The following is a 23935-nucleotide window of genomic DNA, read 5'->3' as shown; positions in this document are numbered from 1 at the left end:
TTATTTCTGATCCCTTGCAATTTTATGCACCTAACACAAACATTACACAAGAAATAAAACAAAACACATTACAAGCAAAAGAGAAGACATGGGGGGCGTCAAGAAAGCCCTATCACTAGCTTTTGATGAAACCCCACCCGAATCAAAAATAAATCCAATCAGACGGTGGCTAAGTGATGGTAATCAAATACCTTTTGTGACGTCGACGGTTGTTCCTTACAAGCGGGGAGCGGTGAACCACAAAGGCACTTATTATTATAGAAAGAGTAGGAATCGAAGTTCTGAACGTTCTCACCTTGAGAGATTTTCCCACACAATCGATTATAACTCACATTCAAGTACTGCAAATCCAAACCAGTTATCGCCTCTGGAATGCTCCCAAAGATGTTGTTGTGTGAAATGTCCAAGAACTGCAAGTTCTTGGCCAATTTCACCTTTGATAGATCAAATGCTAACATGTTCCTTGACAGATCAATCGTCTGAAGCGACGCACTTGCCTTGAACAATATCGAAGCGTCACCTTGAAGCTTGTTCCGACCTAAATCGATCGTGACGAAATCCACGTTCCATAACGATGTGGGAATCTTACCGGAGATATGATTGTGAGAGAGGTAGAGGTTTAAAGACTGTTTGAAATTTCCGAATTGTTCGGGGATTGTTCCGGTGAGACTGTTTCGGTCGAGATGGAGAACTGTTAAATTGGGGAGGGAGGAAAAGGAGGAAGGGATCGAACCGGTGAATTGGTTAAAGGAGAGGTCAAGGTAGTCGAGGTTGATGAGTTTGCTTAGGAAAGAAGGGATTGAGCCGGAGAGGTTGTTCCTGCTGAGTCGGAGCGTGGTGAGATACTTTAGATTTGAAATGGTTTCAGGGATGTTTCCGATGAGATTGGTGAAGTGTCGGAAGACGAGGGTTTCGAGGTATCGAAGGTCGCCTACCTCGGAAGGGATTTGGCCGGAAATGTCGGCTTGGAAGATGTTGAGCTCGACGATGCGGTTAGTGGTGGAGTCGCACACGACGTCGTACCAGTTTCAGCAATCGGTTTTCTCGGTCCAAGAAGCCAAGTGGTTTGGGTTGTTAAGTGCTGCTTTGATGTTAATCAGTGCTTTGTAGTCGTGATGGTTGCAGCGACCAGATTTGGCCAAAGATTCAGATGAATAAGAAGGTGTTGGGAGAAAGGATAGGAGGAAGAAGAGAGTGATCAAGAGGAAAGAGAGAAGGGTACTGATAGGACTGGCATCCATGGTGTGGTGTTCTCTTCTCTTGGTTGGGGTTGTTTTGTTTTGTGGAGCTCGATCTGTGAAACTCATCTGATCTGATCTGATGTGAGATTATGAAGTTAATACTTACTTTGTATTATAAAATAAGGAGGATGGGAAGATGGTGGGGACTCGACTCATCCGGGAATCGAGCATAATCAGAATTGTCTATTTATTTTGGTGAGTCAATGATTAAGCTTCTTTATTTTCATCAAAACTCTGAAACTGTCAATCCGATCCGATCCGATCCGATCCGATTCAATCCAATATCCAAAACCGTGACTCAGTTAAAATCAAATCAATGGCATGGGTGCAAGTTTGGCCCGGCAAACCCAAGCCCGCACTGAACCCAACAGGATCTGGCCTGGAAAAAGGTTGAGATTTCTAGGTCCGGGCCGGGGCTAAGAGTGTCAAGCGTAATTTGGTCGGGAATTTTAACGGCCCTTAGCAGTGTGTAATAGATTCGACCCGACCCGAATCTATCCATTGACATGTTAGCATATTCTAGTTAACTGTAATAATACTCTCACATCAACCCAAAAAAAATAAAAAATAAACCCCCTTAATTAACCAAATGAATTCAAGAATAGAATTCTACCCAAAAAAAACGAATCCAATAATAGAAGGAGCGACAGACTGCATATATTGGCATGCACGTTGCTCATTTACCCAAAAAAAATAAAAAAAAACATGCACGTTGCTGTGCAAAATGTTTTAAATTCTAGAATCGAGGGGGAAAACCCATTAGTAGTACAAATTTTTGGGGATTTTTATCCATTCAATTTGGAGATACGTAAGTTCCCTTGGAGTATCCCTTAAAATCATGATATGTAGTGCTTTTTAATTTAACGGTCATGAGAGATCCAACCTTAATCTAAACCCAACCCTAACCTAACACATTCTCTCTCCACTCTCACAATCTCTCCAATGATTCGTCGACGGCTCTCCATCTCTCCAATGATTCTCCGCAAACCCTAACCTATCCCATTCTCTCCCCTCTCTTCCGGTAACCCCATCCCTCCCCCCACCACCGCCTTGCCTCCCTACCCAAGACCCACCTCCACCTTCTTCCCTAACCCAAAGCCCTTCTCTGCCTTCCAAAAGACGTTAAGATACTGCAATTATACACCGCTTCCACCTCAATCTATGCCCATATAAATTCAAAGATATTTTCGACAACATATCTCTTCTCATATAGAAATAGAGAAGATCATCAGTCGTTGAACTGCAATCATCACCAATGCGAGCTTCCAAGCCATGATTAGGCCCATCACAATTGCAACTATGACTGTTGATATGTGCTCTGCACCCACTAGGGACTTCACCATGGATGCTTCGTTGCTCAATCTGGAGCACAGGGCTCCACTCAGGTTCTGTTCTTCATTGAACCATGCCCTCTTTGAATGTCAAGATCTTCTCGGGCATTCTCAATCGGATCCTCTTAGTCAGGTGCTCACCCATGTAAGCGAAAATTTTGTGTTGGGAGAGGAGTTTTTTTTTTTCCCCTAATAAAATGTTGGAGAGGATTTTTCTGATCAAAGGAAGAAAGCCAACATCATGCCAACTGGTTGGACTAAGCCAAAGACTCAAGCAACTCCACCAGAACTGAAATCATAGATTTCTTTGCAGACGAGACTCCAAAGATGAGTCTGTACAGAGCAGTTACTATTCAATATAGAGAGATGGAGAGCCGTTGAAAAATCGTCGAAGAGATGGTTTGCTTCTTATACCAAGTTGAGTCCCATGTGGATATTACCGTTGGAATAAGCTATGTACTCTAAGCAAGCTTCATGTAAACGGAATAGACGCCACTAAATCTGACTCCTGCTGGAAATTGAAAGACGGTGGTGTTCTCTGGAGAGAAGAAAGAAAGAAAAATCAAGGTAGGGAGGGATGGTGAAGGTAGAGAGGGATGGTGAGGAGTGAGAGAGGAGAGAGAATGGGTTAGGTTAGGGTTGGGGTTGGATTAAGATTGGATACTCTCATGACTGTTGGATTAAATAATATCACATGTCATGATTTTAAGGAGTACTGCCAGGGAATTTACAGATCTCCAAATTGAGAGGAGAAAACTCCAATTTTTGGGGAAGTAGTTCTATGTCCCAGAGTGTGGTCTACACAAGTATTCTCATATGTCTATCTTTCTATTCCTCAAAATTAGGGGGCAAAGGTGTCTTTTCATATGGGGAAGAGAGAGAGATAAACTCCCAATAGTGCTGGTGTGGGCTACACTCGCCCGAGTAGTTTTTTTTCCTTTTTTTTTTTTTTTTTTTTAACGATAACCAGTAAGAGTAGGGGTGCAAGTTTGCCGTGACAGCCCAAATCCGCCCTGAGCCCAAATAAGGTCTAACAGTGGTCTTATAGATTATGAAAAACATTTGTCATGATAATAATGAAGTTACTAATTAATATGAACGATGATCAGGATCACCATTGACAGACTAGAAGGTAAGGTTGCAGTGATCACTAGAGGTGTTGCGGGCATCAGTAAAGCTACTGCCAAACAGTTCAGCCAGCATGGTTGTAGGGTAGTCATTGCCGACATCCAAGATGATTTTGGTCAATCCGTCTGCCAAGAAATCGGGCCAGAGATGTCCTTATTTTTTTTTTTTTGGTAAAGTGAGATGTCCTTATTCATGCATTGCGATCTCACCAAAGAAGATGATGTGAAGAACACAGTAGACGAGGCCGTGTCAAGATTTGGAAAGCTTGACATAATGTTTAAGGGAAAAAAAAACTAATAATCTTTGGTGTATGATGTTATACTTTTTTTTTTTTTTTTTTTGGTAGAAGGATGTTATACTTACTATTTAGGGTTATTATTGAAGTATTAATAATAAGACTGTTTTAATTGCGAGATACTAGTCTTGGACATTAATAGGGCTTTTTATTGGGCCAATCCAACCAAGTCCAAGCCCAAATTTCGGTTCATACAAACCCATGATTGCAAGAATCTGGGTTGCTATGGGCCTGGCCCCTAAGTCATAAGAGGCTGCCCTATGCTAAGTTTGAAAGGCAAATCCGAGGTAGCTTTATCTTATGAAATATCTTAAGATTAATTATAATAACATAGACTAAGTACTTGCTCAGTTGTTTGGTGTTAGGGATGTAAACGAATCGGATACTGATCGGATGTGGTCGGATCCGGATATTCCCTGTCCAGATACGGTATCCCTAAACGGATACGGATGCGAATTGAATTCGAATTATTCACTATCCGTTTATATCTCTGAGTTGTCTAACCCAGACATTCCTCCCCTCAACGGATACATTTTGCTCTCAATCCATGTTTTAATTTCATAATTCTCATTTCCTCATTCTTTAGAACATGATGAATCTTCAAAAACCCCCTATATCATTAGTTGGATATCTAATAGACAGTATGTTTTCGAGGAAGCCATGATTTTCTTTTTCTCTACACCATAGGGTGCGCTTTTATGCTCCACACTTCTACCAACTATGTAAAGCAGTTGTTCTCAAATTAATTATTCTCAAATTAATCAAAGTATGATTCCTTTTTCCCATTAAATTACAAATTTGAATTTAACTATTTCCATTACTAACCACGACTTCCTCACTACTTAGCCAAAACATAATTACTAAACCACATGAAATAATTCAAAAAACTCTCAACCCCATAACTACTCTCCTTAAAAAGAAAAAAATTACAAGCAAAAGAGAAGACTTCATCATATTAAGGCCTCCATCCGTCAAGAAAGCCCTATATATCACAACCTTTTGATGAAACCCCACCCGAACCAAAAATAAATTCAATCAGACGGTGGCTAATCTATAATAGTCAAATACCTTTTGCACCGTCGGCGACGGTTGTTCGTTACAAGCAGCGAGCGGTGAACCACAGAGGCAATTGTTATGGTCGAAAGAGTAGGAATCGAAGTTCTGAACCATCTCACCTTGAGGGATTTTCCCACACAACCGATTATAACTCACATTCAAGTACTGCAAATCCAATCCCGTTATCGCCTCTGGAATGCTCCCATAGATCTTGTTGTGTGAAATGTCCAAGAATTGCAAGTTATTGGCGAATTTCACCTTCGATAGATTAAATGCTAACATGTTCTTCGACAGATCAATTGTCTGAATCGACCCTTTTGCCTTGAACAACATCGAAGCGTCACCTCGAAGCTTGTTCCGACTTAAATCGATCGTGACGAAATCCACGTTCCTTAACGATGTGGGAATCTTACCGGAGATCCGGTTGTGAGAGAGGTAGAGGTTTAAAGACTGTTTGAAATTTCCGACTGATTCGGGGATTGTTCCGGTGAGACGGTTTCGATCGAGGTGGAGAACTGTTAATTTGGGGAGGGAGGAAAGGGAGGATGGGATCCAACCGGTGAATTGGTTAAAGGAGAGGTCAAGGTAGTCGAGGTTGGTGAGTTTGCTTAGAAAGTAAGGGATTGAACCGGAGAGGTTGTTCCAGCTGAGTCGGAGCGTGGTGAGATACTTGAGATTTGTAATGGTTTCAGGGATGTTTCCGTTGAGATTGGTGATGTGTCGGAAGACAAGGGTTTTGAGGTATAGAAGGTCGCCCACCTCGGAAGGGATTTGGCCGGAAATGTTGGCTTGGAAGAAGGTGAGCTGGACGATGCGGTCAGTGGTGGAGTCGCACTCGACGTTGTACCAGTTGCAGCAATCGGTTTTGTGGGTCCAAGAAGCCAAGTGGTATGGGTTTTCAAGTGCTGCTTTGATCTTAATCAGTGCTTTGTAATCTTCTTTGTTGCAGCGACCAGATTTGGCCAAAGATCCAGAAGAATAAGAAGGTGTTGGGAGAAAGAATAGGAGGAAGAGAGTGAAGAGGCAGGAGAGAAGGGTGGTAGGACTGGCATCCATGGTGTTGTGTTCTTTCTCTTGGTTGGGGTACGGTTGTTTTGTGGAGCTCTGTTTGTGAAACTGATCTCATCTGTGTGAGATTATGCTGAAGTTAATACTTTTAATAAACTAAGGAGGATGGGGAGATAGTGGGAGGGATCCAGATCGTCTACGGCGCTACGAGCAGAGCGGCCTGAGCGGCGCACAAATAGGACGCCCTGCAATGACCTCCTTATCCTTGCCTGAGTACCTTGCCCGAGCGGGGGTAAGGCGGTCATTGCAGGGCATCCTGTTTGTGCGCCGCTCAGGCCGCTCTGGACAGGGCACCGTAGACGATCTGAATTGATAGTGGGAGTGTTTCCCGACTGCACTCATCCAGGAATCAAAATTATATTATATATGAAGACAATAAGTGATATAATACATTTTATTTTAATATTATTTTACGTAAAATTGATAATTTTCTCCTCGACCCATTCCAGCTTATGCATTTCCTTCCCCCGCTCCCATGATTAGGGCCAATCAGGGTCACCTACCCAGGGTGGGTTAAGGTTGGGTTTTTCTGACCCTGAGTCAGGGTTGGGTCAGGCCTGGGCCAAAATACGGGGACTTAGGGTTAGGCTAGGGTTCTATAAAGCCCGGTCCAACCCGACCCTGTTGCAACCCTATCTGAAACTGTCAATCCGATTCCGATCCGATCCAATATCCAAAACCACGACCTTGTTAAAATCAGATCAATGGCATGGGTGCAAGTTTGGCCCGGCAAACCCAATCCCGCCCTAAACCCGACAGGACCTGATTTGGACCAGGGTTGAGATTTCTAGGTCCGGGGCTAAGAGTGTCAAGCGCAATTTGGTCCGGTTTTAGCTGCACTGAATTAGTTTTGATTTGTTACTTGGCCAACCGAATCCAAACTGTTAAGGAAGTTATTGTTTCAGTCTGATTTAATCTGGTTCTTATCTCTTTTTGTTTTTTTTTTTTTTTTTTTGTTATCGGCTTGTAATCAGGCTACTATCAGGTTAAGTCTATTCCAATTTCAGTTTTACATGTCTACACAAAGAAATCAATGGGACATTTTCTGGCTTTTCAGTTAGTTATCCGGTTACTATCAGTCTGGTCACAGTTTTTGTTTTTCATCAAGATTGGTCCGTTTTTTGGTTTTGGTCAATCCAGTTTGGTTTTGATTTCGATCAGTTCCATTAAACCTCAACTGGAAACCAAACCCTTGTCTAAATGTGTTTTGATTTCCACCGGTTCCGTAAAACCTCAATCAAAAACCAATTCGCTAAGGGTTTGGTCTGGTTGAACCATCATTCTTTTCGGTCCAACTGGTTCGGGCTGCTCTTTGAAACGCTTACCTAAGGTAGAGCCTGACCTGAAGCTTAATGATGAGCCTGACCCTGTGTATTCAAATATATATAACATATAATTATACATAATGAAGCATACATATGGTAAAAAAAATATTTGGGCTAGCCAGGCCTTGCCTAGCTCTGAAATGACACAAATTGGTGCTACCTGGGTCAATCAGGGCTGACCCGGCTATACTCTGCCCAATCAGGTCAATAAGGGCCAGGATAGGCTAGGTTCGGGTTGCAATTAATATCTCAGCTTGTGCCTAGGCTCAGCTACGGGGACTTAGGATTGAGTTGCTGTTTTAAAAAATCTGGCCCAGCCCAGAATCGATTGCACCCCTGGTCCAGCATTAACACTTGTTGAGCTTTTTCCTCTTTTTTTTTTTTTATGCGACGTAAGGGTTTTGATGATTGGGCGGTTCAAATCGATTTTTGGAAACAGTATTTTAGTCTGTTACTGGGCCAACCCTAAACGAACCATTAATGAAGTTTTGGGTTCGATACGATTTTTTGTTTTCTATTTGTAATCGGGCTACTATCGAGTTCGGTTTGGTCCGATTTCAGTTCTACATGTATACATAATGAACTCAAATGGGAAAATTTTGGTTTATTGGGTTTTCGATTTCTTATTGGCTTATTATTGGCCCAGTCTCGGCTTTTTATCAGGTTTGATCCACTTTCAATTTCAATTGGAGCATTCTGTTGATTCAGTTTAATTTAGTTTCTACCAGTTCTATAAAACTCCAAATCGAAACCAAACCAATAAAAATTCAATTCAATTTGATTCGAGTTGTATCAGCCGGTTTTGATCAATTAGACTGACTCACCCGAATCCAACCATTGACATGTTAGCATCTTCTAGTTAATTGTAATAATACTCTAACAAGAAGGCCCCTTAATAGAAGGAGCGACAGACTGCATATGTTGAGTCATTACCGTGCAAGTTGCTCATTTACCCAAAAAAAAAAAAAAAAAATGCACGTTGACATCACTGATTAACAATTAAAAAATTAACTCCGTTATGTTTTGGGTTAGATTTGATATTTTGATACTTAATGGAATTGCATTAAAATAACGGAATAACTCAAGGGTGGCGTTGATAATTTCTCATGAATTATTATTTCTCAAACTTCAAACTTATTTACCATTTCTGCTTAGTTTCTTAATAAGACTATTTTGAGTTTTGATGAATAGATATATAATGTTGCGAGATGCTAGTCTTCGACACTACTAGGGCTTTTAATTGGGCCAATAAAACCAAGTCCAGGCCCAAATTTTAGCTCATACAAACCCATGATTGCAAGAATCTGGGTTACTGTAGGAGAGGCTGCCCTATGCTAACTTTTAAAGCCAAATCCAAGGTAGCTTAATCTTATGAAATGCCTTTCAGGTTAATTATAAATAACAAAGACAGTTAACTTGCTCAGTTGGTTGGTGTCTTGTCGATCATAAGTTCGATTCTCCGGCCTTGTTGTGCTTGTTCTATATTTATACAAGAAGAAAGTTTTCCTTTACCATCCTAGGGTTCACAAACCCTTATATGGTTTTAGTATATTCCCCAAAATATCTTTCTGCGTGATACGCTCTCCCACCCATCCAAACCCCTTGGTCAATAGATACACACCGTTGAATGTGAGTTTAGGAAAACTCGATCCATTATACAATACATAAAAAGAAAAATGATGGTACTAGAATAATTATGTTACGCCTATTACATTGTCTAGAATACACCAATAATTTCCCATTAGATAATATATAACTATCTATGTTAAAAGTGGTTCTTGAAAGTATCTCTTTATGGAAATGAGGAATAGGAAGTCATCATCTAGATTAGGATCTAAGAACCACAAACAGACCATTAACTCTATTTGAATCAGTTCGATCTAGAGATAAGTTCTGAATAGATTTAGGGAAACCTTGGTTCATCTAGTTAAATTGGTTATTTATTTTTTTGTATTTATATTCGATAATAAATTTAGCATAAATTATGAATACATAACTAACTTAATGGAATGAAATGTGGGAATTTTTTTTTTATGAGAAAAGACGAGACTTACCTAGGTTGATGAAGAACCGCAAAACAGAGTTAAACACACACAACCCTAAACTAACATAATGAAATAAACCCCAAGTGGTAGCTCAGTTGGCAAACACCAACACCTCATATATTTTAGAGGTAATGAGTTCAAATCTCCTTGTGGCCTATCTATCCTCCCCCATCCCCCCCCCCCTCCCACCCCCTACAAAAACGAAAAAAAAGATAATTAAATAAATTAAGTTAAAATCATCCTAATTTATGAAAAAAAAGATAATTAAATAAATTAAGTTAAAATCATCCTAATTTATGATATTGCTTTATTAGTCAAGTCTGAAATTAATAGAAGGGGGGCGGTGGAACACTGGTAGTGCGCCTTTTGTCTCCATCTGTCCTGCTCCTCCTATCTCAACCCCCCTCTCCCCCTCCATTGGTTGAGCCGCTACCTCTAGGAAAGCCAGCTAGTGATGTACCCAACCTCTGTCTAATGCAAAAGTACTATTTTGTTGAAAATTATTTCTTTTAATATTGAAAGCAGAATTGATAAACCATGTTCTACAGTCGTAGCCTCGTAGGAGTTAATATAAATATAAAGATTAAACTCTAGAAACCCATTGTGGTTCGACCATTCTAGATTGACCGAAATCGTGATTAAACTCAGCCAATTCCAATCCAAATCGGCGTGACTCAACCAATTCTTAAAACCCTAGTAGTGACCCTAGGGTCTTTGGCCTACCAAGGGTCATGACCTTTTGGTACGGTGGGCTTTCACACTCCACACTCTACCAACTGCGTTGGACAGTTATCCTTAAATTAATCAAAGTCTAATTCCTTTTTTTCATTATATTTTTCAACTATTAATAACAATACAAATTTGGATAACTACGACTTAGTTATCTCCATGACTCCCTAACTACCCTAACTGCTAAGCCAAGTAAAACATAACTACTAAGCAACATTAAATAATTCTAAAAACACTCAACCCCATAACTATTCTTCTTATTATTCGTGATCCTTTGTATCTAATGTTATGCACCTAAATCTCTATTCGTATTTGTTACAAATTAATTAAGGAAATTTTACATATATCATTCCTGAGGTTTGATGAAAGGATATTTTCACCCCTTAGTTTTGAAAAATTTTGCGTACTCCCCTGAGGTTTGCAAACGATAACAAATAAGTCCATTCTTTAAAAATTAGACTTGAACTAACAGAATTGCCGTTCTAAGAAGAACCCAAAAATTAAAAAAAATAACAAAATCTACAACTCATCTTCCCCAAAGCAGCATCGCCGGAAGCTCTGCCAGGAAGGCTGCCGGACTTTCGAGCTCCACCACCTTCTCCCGTCGCCAACGCAAGTAGTCTAACTCCACAAGAATATGGGTAATTTTGTTTTTATTATCTAACTCCAAAAGAATATGGGTATCGCTCTCGCCGAAACCCTTTTTGTTTATTCCCTTTCTTCAAAGTATTCGCTCTTGCAGTGATAGTTCTGAGTAGTAGTAGTAGTAGAGTAGCAGTCTGCCTCCTCCATTTCTCTCGCATTCTCTCACTCAAACTGTGCAAACAATTTCACCATTTTCAGCTATAACTTCTATTGTCGATTAGGGTTTTCTTCTGAAACTTCACGAACCTTCGGAGAAGATCCGTCTATGAGGAGTGTTCGGTTCTCCGTCTGTGCTTGCAGATACAGAGAGAAGAAAAAGAAGGGTTTCTTCCTCATTTTCTTCTTCTGCTGCTTATTTGGTTAGTGGGTTTTCTCTCTTTTTGTTCTGGGGTTGGTTGGGGTGCTTTAGGGGGAGATGGAGAGAAAACTAGGATTCTTCTCGGCGCTTAAGGAGGAGGTGGTGAGAGGGGTTGTCCCCGGCGAGGTCCAGGGCAAAGAGCCCCGCCAGGAGTGGCTCGCCCATGTCGGGGCTCCTCTGGCGGAGGAAGCAGCATATTTCGCATCCTCCTGAACCGCTGATGGCGAGATCCGGGAGCCTAAGGCCAGTGGGGGAGACACTGACGCCGTTGATGGAGGGGCCTGATCCCGACGGCCGTGATGGAGGAGGGGATTCTAAGAGAGAAGGGTGGGGCCACTGGATGATAGGGCAGCTCTCTCGTGCACCCTCCGTTTCTTCATCTGCTTACAAGCACTCCGATCTGAGGCTCCTGGTCGGCGTCATGGGTGCTCCTCTTGCGCTCGTTCATGTTTGCACTACCGACCCATTGCCTCACCTTAGCATCAAAGACGCTCCCGTTGTGAGTCTCTCTCTCTGTGTCTCAAACTTATCTTTCGTCTTCTTTAATTTACAGAAAGAAATGGTTGTATACTATAACCCCTTAAAAAAAATTGATCAATGAAATGGTTATTTGGGACCCCGAGTGGTTGTGTTGCTGGTTAGTCTAATTGTTCGAAATTTTTTGCTTTTGGGTTTGGATTTGTATAAGAATGTCTGTTTTAGCTTAGGTGAAATGGTCATCTGAGACACTGGTGCTCAATTCATTGTTTTTGTTCCTCGCTTCTTCACTACTCTTTATTTGCAAATTAGTCTATTACTTACTCCCTTCGCAGCTGTTTTAAGGGAAGGACAGTATTCGTTTGTTCTGTTGGAACAATTTTAGTTGAATTTTTGGATTTCTCTTCTTTCCCAGCAATTTGTTGAAGTCCTATTGATTCGATTCGTGCTCTGGCCTTCTGGGTATTGTAGGAAACTTCGTCGGCTAAGTACATACTGCAACAGTACACGGCTGCATCTGGAGGCCAAAAGCTTCAGAGCTCAATCCGCAATGCCTATGCCATGGGAAAGTCCAAGATGGTGGCCTCTGAGTTCGAGACGGCCACAAAGGTTGTAAAGAATCGGAATACATCCCGAGCAGCCGAATCTGGTGGGTTGCAGATTTTTTTTTTTTTTTTTTTGGGTTCTTCTTAGAAGGGCAATTCCATCGGTTCAAGTCTAATTTTTAACAGTGTTAGTCATGAACTGACGGAATTGGCTTATTTTGTATCATTTGCAAACTTCAAATGGTACGCAGAATTTTCCAAAATTAGAAGGTGAAAATATCCTTTCGTCAAACCTCAGGGGTGATATATGTAAATTTCCCATTTATTAATGATTGGATCAAAAAATCCCTATCACTACCTTTTGTCTTTTGATGAAACCCCACTAGAACAAAAAATAAATCCAATCAGACGGTGGCTAACCATTAATAGTCAAATACCTTTTGTGTCATCGTCGACGGTTGTTCCTGACAAGCAGCGAGCGGTGAACCACAGAGGCAGTTGTTATGGTAGAAAGAGTAGGAATCGAAGTTCTGAACCTTCCCACCTTGGGGGATTTTCCCACACAACTGACGATTATAACTCACATTCAAGTACTGCAAATCCAATCCCGTTATCGTCTCTGGTATACTTCCATAGATGTTGTTGTGTGAAATGTCCAAATACTGCAAGTTTGTGGCGAATTCCACCTCCGATAGATTAAAGTCAAACATGTTCCTCGATAGATCAATTTTCTGAGTCGACGACCCATTTGACTTGAACAACATCGAAGCGTCACCTTGAAGCTTGTTCCGACCTAAATCGATCGCGACGAAATCCACGTTCCCTAACGATTTGGGGATCTCACCGGAGAGATTGTTGTGAGAGAGGTAGAGGTATATAGACTGTTTGAATTTCCCGAAAGATTCGGGGATTGTTCCGGTGAGATTGTTGCGGTCGAGGTGGAGAACTGTTAAATTGGGGAGGGAAGAAAGGGATGAAGGGATAGAACCGTTGAATTGGTTAAAGGAGAGGTGGAGGTATTTGAGTTTGGTGAGTTTGCTTAGGAAGGAAGGGATTTTACCACACAACCGATTATGACTCACGTCCAAGTACTGCAAATCCAATCCTGTTGTCGTCTCTTCTGTTAAAATCCCAAAGATGTTGTTGTGTGAAATGTCCAAGGACTGCAAGTTCGTGGCGAAATTCAACTTCGCGATCGATAGATCAAACTCGAACATGTTCCTCGACAGATCAATCGTCTGAGTAGACCCATTTGACTTGAACAACATCGAAGCGTCACCTTGAAGCTTGTTCCGAGATAAATCGATCGTGACGAAATCTACGTTCCATAACGTGTCGGGGATCTCACCGGAGAGATTGTTGTGAGAGAGGTAGAGGGATATAGGCTGTTTGAATTTCCTGAAAGATTCGGGGATTGTTCCGTTGAGGTTGTTATGATCGAGCCGGAGAGCTATTAATGTGTGGAGGGCGTAGAGGGAGGGAGGGATGGAACCTGTGAACTGGTTGGACTTGAGGTCGAGGAAATGGAGAGTGGTAAGTTTGCTTAGGAAAGAAGGGATTGGACCAGAGAGGCTGTTCCAGCTGAGTCGGAGCGTGATGAGATTCTTGAGCTTTGTAATGGTTTCAGGGATGTTTCCGGTGAGATTGGTGATGTGTTGGAAGACGAGGGTTTTGAGGTATTTTAATTTCCCCACCTTGGAAGGGATTTGGCCGGAAATGTTGGCATGGAAGATGGTGAGCTGGACGATGCGGTTATTGGTGGAGTCGCACTCAACGTTGTGCCAGTTGCAGCAATCGGTGTTTTGGATCCAAGAAGCCAAGTGGTATGGGTTGTGAAATTCTTCTTTGATATTCATCAATGCTTTGTAGTCGTGTTTGTTGCAGCGAACAGATGTGGCCAAAGATCGAGAATAATAATAATAAGAAGAAGAAGAAGGTGTTGGGAGAAAGGATAAGTTCAGGAAGAGAGTGAAGAGGAAGGAGACAAGGGTGGTACGACTGGCTTCCATGGTGTGGTGTTCTCTTTCTTGGTTCGTAGGGGTTGTTTCGTGTGAGCTTATAAGGTAGGAGGATAGGAGGGACTGTCTACGGCCTGCTGCCCGTAGCAGCCGTAGCAACCTCCTAATGAGGCGCGATGTAATGACCATCTTATCTTTGATGGACAAGGTGTTCGGGTAAGGATAAGACGATCATTACACCACACCTCATTAGGAGACTGCTACCGCTGATAGAGGCAGGCAAGCTATAGACGATCCAAATTCGAGAGAGAGGGAGATAGTGGGAGTCGACTCATCCAGGAATTGCTGGATTAGTATTGTCGCCACGTTACTAGTCAACGGTTATGCTTCTTTCTTTATTAATATTCTAGTTTCCTATTTAGGCATAAGAAAATCCTAAATATTTTAGCTGGTCTTAATCTGGTCCAATTAAACACATAAGCCTAACCAAAATCAATTAATTATGATTGAATTGTACAAAAAAACGAGTACATTCTCTGAATTAGCCCATTGGTAACCAAGTTTAAAACTCTCGACCATTTCTCCTTAATATATATAGAGTCTCTTTTCCTTCTACTCTTCTTAAATTCCAATATTGGACTGAAAAAAAAGAGTACATTTTCTTAATTCTTTCTTCACCTTTCAAGTAAAAACTTTAATATTTTTTTTTAAATCCCAAGCTTATGAGAACGAACAAAGAATATGATTCCATATAAAAAATTTGAATTTTTTTTTTTGGGTCCTATAATCAATTACATATTATGATCATGATAGGTAGAGACCGATAATATCCCGATTCATTATCAAAAACAGTTAATAATAATAATATCCCGTCTCCTGATAGACCAGTCAGATACTTGCTCAATACAAAATGGTACATTCCAAAAGCTGTATTTATATATATATATATATATATATATATAAAGAGAGAGAGAGAGAGAGAGGTTTGATTGAGAAAGGTTTTACCACAAGGGTACTCCACAACTTCGTGATCAATGTTCTTGAGTTGCAGAAGCCAAAAGAAGAGATTGAGAGAGGACTTCGATTAAAGTTTGAAGCCTTGAAGCAAGTAGCTTGTCGGCAACGACGGTTAAATGCTAGCAACCTAGCACTCCTGCATTCAGTGAGACTTGGGAGTTGGGAGATAAACGAAAACCCTAAATGAGTAAATGGCTAAATGTTGAATGGGAGCCTGGGAAGCGAAATCGAAAAATAAAAAGTGAAACTTCCTATTTCCTAAAGATTAAAGAGCTAAAATCAAGGTCAGGCTAGGTCGAGCTGGGTTCAACCCTAGCCCAACCCAACCTAACCTCGGGCTTGAACAATTGAACCCTAACCTGCCTTCAAGGTTGAAAAACCCAGCCCAGGCCTAGTTCGGGTTCGGATTGACAGGGCCAAACTTACACCCTTATACTTAACAGTTTATATCAAAATCAGCACCACTTCATGGGTTATTCGAGTCACAGAAAGGGCTACCTAGAGTAAAGTGAAAGTCGTCAATAAAGGGCTACTCTAGATAGAAATCTTGTGACTGGTCTAGTGTATGGGTTTTTTGGTGTGCTTTGGCTTTATAAATGAAGGCTTTGGCCTTAGCCATGGCCTCCTTTTTCTCTACAAAGAAACTATAGGAATTCAAATTAATCAAAGTCCCTTTTTTTCGGAAAGATACATATTCTAAGGGGAGGGAAGGAAAATGAGAACCAAGAGGATTGAACCCAAGACCTCCTGATAGGTCTTTTATGATCCACACTTGTACCAACTACGCTAGGCAATTGTTCTCAAATTGAACAAAGTCTCATTTCCTTTTTCCATTACATTCTTCAATTATAAACAAGCATACAAATTTGGATAGCTACTATCTAACTATCGATCTCCATTACTAACGACGACTATTAGGCACCGTTTGTTAACCTTAGCCACCTAAAATAATTCTAAAAACTCTTATGCACCATTTGATAACCTTCTCAAAAACAGTTTGCACTATTTTTCTGTTCTAAGAAACGGAAACACACTCTAAAACTGTTTGACAAATCCGTTTTGTTTCTAGTGTTTTTTGAAACAGAAATAGGAATTTTTGTGTCCTAGAACACATGACAGAACAAGTCCGACTTGTTTTTACGTTTCTTAAAACAAATTGGGAGAAGTGTGCCCGATAATTTTTACAAGAAAATGTCCAAAGTCTGCGTGAAGGGAGAACTCATCGCTTGAGCTCAATCAACTCCTCTATGAATTCTTCTCAAGCTCTTGGTGTATATCTTCAAGTCCTTTGCAACTCAAAGCCCAGACAAATCTCTGCTACGCAAAATCGGACTTGTTGAGATTGACTTGCTGACTTCTCCAAGTACAGCTTCGAAACCTTTGGTCCTCACTGTCTCTTCGTCCCTCTTCTCCCTAACCTTGTTCCAAAAACCGAAGATAATTTTCTCACTTCCCATCGTTTTCAAACCGAAACCCTAAAATCCCCAAAATGTCAAACTATTCTCTGTGTTCTGTGTATTCTTGCTAATTTCTGTGTTTGAGCTTGGGAAATGATTTTAGGGTTAGTCTGTGTGTGATTTTGTGAATTTTATGTTGATGTATTTTGTGATTCTACAGATTGTTTATTAGTGCTTGATTTGGAGGGTTTGGTAATATGTTGCTCTAGATATCCTCTTCACTTTGTAGTTGATATAAAGCATTAGATAGCCTTCCTTAAGTTCCCGATTGCACAGCTGGGGCACATAATGGCAAGCATGTAGTTCTATTGGCAATCTTGTTCCTTCGAAGGACGAGATGTGCAAGCTGGGGCACATAATGGCCTGCATAACACTCCCCTGATAAATAGAACTCCCTGGTCTAGTACTCTGGAAACCTTTGTAACCAATTAACCAAGAAACTTGATAATGTCATGAGTAGATGGGCTTGGGAATACACTGAAAGAAAGACAATTGGTGTCATAGAGAAAACCTTGATTTAACTTATTGGGGGACCATATAACTGATGATGTAGGGTGTTTTCCTTGAGTTTTTAGTATATGTTTAACCTTTTAGAAAAACAAGAAGATTGGATGTGATGCAATTGTCTTGACTGAGTAAACTTCGAGCCTGCTTGATAACCTTACGAGAAACAGTTTCTGATGTTTTACCGTTCTGAGAAATGGAAAAACACCTAAAAATCGCTTGATAACGAAGTGTTTTTTGTGACTGCTTTTGGAAACATAAATCAAAATTTATGCTCCCTGGAAGACTTTTGACAGAACGACATGTTCTGTCGTTTCTTGGCTGAAAATTGGAAAAGTGTGCCCGATAAAAACTCCTATATTCGATCACTATGCTCTTTTGTAAAATTGGAAAACTGTGCCAAACATATCCTTTTGATAATTAAAAAAAAGAAAAGGGTTTTGCTTGTTTTCAAAAATAGGTTTACCAAATAGGTCAAAAACGGTTTCTCAACATAGAAAATGAAAAAACTATTTTGCTGTTTCTCAGCACATAACTAGAACAGAAACGCCCGTAAGGTTATCAAGCGGGCACTCCTTTATTGAGAGGAGTTTCTTGTTTGTAATAGGAGGCTTAGAATTGTGAACAGGGTTCAGCAATTTTTAAGATTGAATGATTGATAATATGACTTTGGAAGTAATATATACTAGAATTTAGGAATATCGCTTGTAGGTATTTCAGAAATTTAATTTGTTCTGATGTTATAGTCTACATTTGTTTTCTGCAAACTTATTGGATCTTTCAGGGATTGCTGGGCTCTGTTAAGAACCTGAGAATGATTTACATTTAGATAGAGGTGAAAGAACATCCAAATTAAATATTCTAACTAAAGAATTGACTTTATTGTATGAGCAATGGCTACTATTTTAATAATATTATTTATCCACCAACCCAACCACTCTAAGAAAATGAAATTGTAACTATCAAAAATTGTTGTCGGTATGAACATGATATGAACATTTGAAAGACAGAAGAGATGAGAGTACACTTTGTCTTTCTTGCCCCTTGGTTTTTTCCCATAAACTGAATGGTCTCTTATGCTTTGCACTTCTAAACTTGTTGATTAATGATGACCCCATTTGCCTACACAACCTAGTGATTAGGCTCCATCAAGGAAAACATAAATTATTTCCTGTCGTATTCTTTTAAATTTTTGTATGTCTAATCGATCCATAAACTTTTGTAATCTTCCTATTTGTACTCATTATTGATATTCAATAGTTTCCTCTGGATTTTAATAATCTTATGTATTTGGAATACAGGTTGAAAATCATGGTTGTAGATTTTTCAGATGGGTAGATGATGAAATTAGTTGCTCTTATGCCAAACCTAACCCACTTACAATTGATTTTGCGGGACCCTATACGTCTGTTCTTTCACCCTCATCTGATTATGTCAAGGGATATATACAAAGAACAATCCAAGGCGAAGAGGGGGAAAAAAGAATGTTAAACAGAGCAATTCAAGACTCAGAGGAAATGTCAAGAATATTTTGAGATATCCTTGACATTGTTCAAAAGCTTGACTTAAGCAAAAGAGGAAATTAGAACCCCATCTGGTCATATTTGGACATGTTGCTTTGCAATCTTTTTTATTGGACTCTAAATCTTTGAATGTCGTCATTAATTTTTATTAGGACAAATGCATTAATAAATTTAAGAAATATTGATTGAAATGGTAAAACTATGATTTTGATTTACATTAGTAGGGCAATTCTGTAATTATTGGTAACAGTAGAAGATCCTGTTTCCGGAAACAAATTTTATCATACGCCATTGTTGTTCCAATTTTGTTCTGGAAACATTTCCAGAACAGGTTTACCAAACGCTATAAAGACTGTTTTTCTGCCCAGAAAAGGAAAAAACTATTTCTGTTGTTTCTCAACACAGAAACAACAGAAAGGTTGTCAAACGGTGCCTTAACCCCATAGCTACTCTCCTTATTATTTCTGATCCCTTGCATTTTTATGCACCTAACACAAACATTACACAAGAGGGGGGGGGGGGGGAACATTACAATCGAAAGAGAAGACTTCATCATATTAAGGCCTCCATCTGTTTAGCCCTATCGCTACCTTTTGAGGAAACCCCGACCGAACCAAAAATAAATCCAATCAAACGGTGGCTAACTGATGGTAGTCAAATACCTTTTGTGACGTTGATGGTTGTTCCTCACAAGCAGCGAACGGTGAACCACAGAGGCACTCATTATGGTAGAAAGAGTAGGAATCGAAGTTCTGAACCTTCCCACCTTGGGGGATATTCCCACACAACTGATTATAACTCACGTTCAAGTACTGCAAATCCAATCCCGTTATCGTCACTGGTATACTCCCATAGATCTTGTTGTATGAAATGTCCAAATACTGCAAGTTCGTGGTGAATTCCACCTTCGATAGATTAAAGGCAAACATGTTCATCGATAGATCAATCGTCTGAGTCGACCCATTTGCCTTGAACACCATCAAAGCGTCACCTTGAAGCTTGTTTCGACCTAAATCGATCGTGACAAAATCTACATTCCCTAACGATGTGGGAATCTCACCGGACATCTGGTTGTCAGAGAGGTACAGGTTTAAAGACTGTTGGAAATTTCCGAATGATTCGGGGATTGTTCCGGTGAGACTGTTTCGATCAAGGTGGAGAACTGTTAATTTGGAGAGGGAGGAAAGTGAGGAAGGGATCGAACCGGTGAATTGGTTAAAGGAGAGGTCGAGGTAGTCGAGGTTGGTGAGTTTTCTTAGGAAGGAAGGGATTTTCCCACACAACCGATTATGACTCACGTCTAAGTACTGCAAATCCAATCCCGTTATCGTCTCTTCTAGTATACTCCCAAAGATATTGTTGTGTGAAATGTCCAAATACTGCAAGTTCGTGCCGAATTCCACCTTCGATAGATCAAAGTCAAAAATGTTCCTTGATAGATCAATCTTTTGAGTCAACCCATTTGCCTTGAACACCATCGAAGCGTCACCTTGAAGCTTGTTTCGACTTAAATCGATCGTGATGAAATCCACGTTCCCTACTGATGTTGGAATCTCACCGAAGATCTGGTTGTGTGAAATGTCCAAATGCTGCAAGTTCATGCCGAATTCCACCTTCGATAGATCAAAGTCAAACATGTTCCTCGATAGATCAATCTTCTGAGTCAACCCATTTGCCTTGAACACCATCGAAGCGTCACCTTGAAGCTTGTTCCGACTTAAATTGATCGTGATGAAATCCCGTTCCCTAACGATGTGGGAATCTCACCGAAGATCCGGTTGTGTGAAATGTCCAAATGCTTGCAACTTTGTGCCGAATTCCACCTTTGATAGATTAAAGTCAAACATGTTCCTCGACAGATCAATCTTCCGATTCAACCCATTTGCCTTGAACACCATTGAAGCGTCACCTTGAAGCTTGTTCCGACTTAAATCGATCGTGACGAAATCCACTTTCCCTAACGATGTGGGAATCTCACCGAAGATCTTGTTGTGTGAAATGTCCAAATGCTGCAAGTTCGTGCCTAATTCCACCTTCGATAGATCAAAGTAAAACATATTCCTCGACAGATCAATCTTCTGAGTCAACCCATTTGCCTTGAACACCACCGAAGCATCACCTTGAAGCTTGTTCCGACTTAAATCGATTGTGACGAAATCCACGTTCCCTAACGATGTGGGAATCTCACCGGAGATCTTGTTGTGTGAAATGTCCAAATGCTGCAAGTCCGTGCCGAATTCCACCTTCGATAGATCAAAATCAAACATGTTCCTCGATAGATCAATCTTCTGAGCCAACCCATTTTCCTTGAATACCATCGAAGCATCACCTTGAAGCTTGTTCCGACTTAAATCGATCGTAACGAAATCCACGTTCCCTATTGATGTGGGAATCTCACCGGAGATTTTGTTGTGTGAAATGTCCAAATGCTGCAAGTTTGTGCTGAATTCCACCTTCGATAGGTCAAAGTCAAACATGTTCTTTGATAGATCAATCTTTTGAGCCAACCCATTTGCCTTGAACACCATCGAAGCGTCACCTTGAAGCTTGTTCTGACTTAAATCGATCGTGACGAAATCCACGTTCCCTAACGATGTGGGAATCTCACCAGAGATCTTGTTGTGTGAAATGTCCAAATGCTGCAAGTTCGTGTCGAATTCCACCTTCGATAGATCAAAGTCAAACATGTTCCTCGACAGATCAATCTTCTGAGTCAACCCATTTTCCTTGAACACCATCGAAGCGTCACCTTGAAGCTTGTTCCGACTTAAATCGATCGCGACAAAATCCACATTTCCTAACGATGTGGGAATCTTACCGGAGATCTGGTTGTCAGAGAGGTAGAGGTTTAAAGACTGTTTGAAATTTCCGAATGATTCGGGGATTGTTCCGGTGAGATTGTTACTGTCGAGGTGGAGAACTGTTAAATTGAGGAGGGAGGAAAGGGAGGAAGTGATCGAACCGGTGAATTGGTTAAAGGAGAGGTCGAGGTAGTCGAGATTGGTGAGTTTGCTTAGGAAGGAAGGGATTTTCCCACACAACCGATGATTATAACTCACGTCCAGGTACTGCAAATCCAATCCCGTAATCGATTCTTCTAGTATACTCCCAAAGATGTTGTTGTGTGAAATGTCCAAATATTGCAAGTTCATGGCGAATTTCACCTTCGATAGATTAAATTCGAACATGTTCCACGAAAGATCAATCGTCTGAATCGACCCATATGCCTTGAACAACATCGAAGCGTCCCCTTCAAGCTTGTTCCAAGATAAATCGATCGTGACGAAATCTACATACCATAACGATTCGGGGATCTGACCGCAGAGATTGTTGTGAGAGAGGTAGAGGGATATAGACTGTTTGAATTTCCCGAAAGATTCGGGGATTGTTCCGGTGAGCTTGTTACGGTCGAGGTGGAGAGCTTTTAATCTATGGAGGGAATAGAGGGAGGAAGGGATGCAACCTGTGAACTGGTTGTAGTTGAGCTCGAGGAAGTTGAGGTTTGTGAGTTTTCTTAGGAAAGAAGGGATTGGACCAGAGAGGCTGTTCCAGCTGAGTCGGAGTGTGGTGAGATACTTGAGTTCTGTAATGGTTTCAGGGATGTTTCCGGTGAGATTGGGGATGTGTTGGAAGACGAGGGTTTTGAGGTAACGAAGCTTACCCACCTCGCAAGGGATTTGGCCGGAAATGTCGGCTTTGAAGATGGTGAGCTGGACGATGCGATTGGTGGTGGAGTGGCACTCGACGTTGTTCCAGTTGCAGCAATCGGTGTCGGGGATCCAAGAAGCCATGTGGTTTGGGTTGCCAAGTGCTGCTTTGATCTGCATCAGTGCTTTGTAGTCGTGTTTGTGGCAGCGAACACATGTAGTGGCCAAAGATGGAGAAGCAAAAGAAGAAGAAGAAGGTGTTGGGAGAAAGGACAAGAGGAAGAGAGTGAAGAGGAAGGAGAGAAGGGTGGCCCCCGTAGGACTGGCTTCCATGGTGTTCTCTTCTCTTCTTGTGAAACTGATCTGATCTGTGTGAGTTTATGAACCTAATATTTTTAATATTTTTATTATAGAATAGAACAATGAGGAGTATGGGGAGATAGTGCGAGTAAGTGTGGACACGACTCATCATTAGTATTGACGCCACGTTTTTTAACTAGTCAACGATTAAGCTTCTTTATTTTCAACAAAAATCTGAAACTTTCAATCCGATCCGATTCGATCCAATATCCAAAACCTCGACCCAGTTTGGACCGGCAAGCCCAAGCCCAAGCCCGCCCTGAAACCAACAGGAGCTGGCTTGGACCAAGGTTGGGATTTCTAGGTCCAGGGCTAAGGGTGTCAACCGCAATTTGGTCCGGTTTCAATCAGACTGAATTAGTTTTGATATGTTACTTGGCCAACCCGAATCCAAATTATTAAGGAAGTTCTAGTTTCAGTCCGATTTAATTTGGTTCTTATCTCTTTTTGTTTTTTTTTTTATGGTTATCGGATTGTAATCAAGTTACTATCAGGTTAGGTCTGTTCTGATTTCGATTTTACATGTATACATAAAGAAATCAATGGGACATTTTCTGGGTTTTCGATTTCTTATCGGGTTACTATCGGTATGGTCACAGTTTTTTTCCAAGATCAGTCCGTTTTTGTTGTGGTCAGTGGTCAGTCCAGTTTGGTTTTAATTCCACTAGTTCCATAAAACCTCAACTGGAAACCAAACCCTTGTCCAAATTTGTTTTGATTTCCACCGGTTCCATAAAACCTCAATCGGAAACCAATCCACCAAGGGTTCGGTCTGGTTGAACCATCATTCTTCATGATGAGCCTGGCCCTGTGTATTCAAATATATATAACATATAATTATACATACTGCAGCATAGATATGGTTAAAAAAAAAAAATTGGGCTAGCCAGGCCTTGCCTAGCATTTAAATAATTAAATGACACAAATTGGAGCTACCAGGGTCAATTAGGGCTGTGACCCGGCTGCGCTCTGCCCAATCAGGTCAATAAGGGTCAAGGTAGGCTAGGTTCGGGTTGCAATATCGTAGCTTGGGCCTGGTTTCAACTATGGGGACCTAGGGTTGTGCTGGTGTTTTAAAAAACCTGGCCCAGCCCAGCATCGGTTGCACCCCTGTCCCAGCATTAACACGAATCGGTTTTTAGTCTGTTATTGGGTCAATCCTAAACCAAACCATTAATGAAGTTTTGGGTTCAGTACAGTTGTGTTCAGTTTGGTCTGATTTCGAT

At 40.9% G+C, this 23935-nt stretch overlaps 1 protein-coding gene across 1 annotated transcript; it reads right to left on the bottom strand.

Annotated features, from left to right (window-relative positions):
- Window positions 1-22682, bottom strand: LOC122643827 (probable leucine-rich repeat receptor-like protein kinase At1g35710). Its single transcript, XM_043837403.1, has 5 exons — window positions 20526-22682; window positions 19575-19607; window positions 5171-5276; window positions 192-295; window positions 1-30 (listed from the first exon to the last, which is right to left on the bottom strand). The coding sequence occupies exons 1-5, from the start codon at window positions 22680-22682 to the stop codon at window positions 1-3; spliced, it is 2430 nt and encodes an 809-aa protein (XP_043693338.1).
- Window positions 22683-23935: the final 1253 nt, after the last annotated feature.

This window comes from Telopea speciosissima, chromosome 10, assembly GCF_018873765.1.
Source record: "Telopea speciosissima isolate NSW1024214 ecotype Mountain lineage chromosome 10, Tspe_v1, whole genome shotgun sequence".
Lineage (NCBI taxonomy): Eukaryota > Viridiplantae > Streptophyta > Magnoliopsida > Proteales > Proteaceae > Telopea > Telopea speciosissima.
Note: the sequence above shows the minus strand (reverse complement) of the source record. Positions and strands in the feature narration are given on the sequence as shown.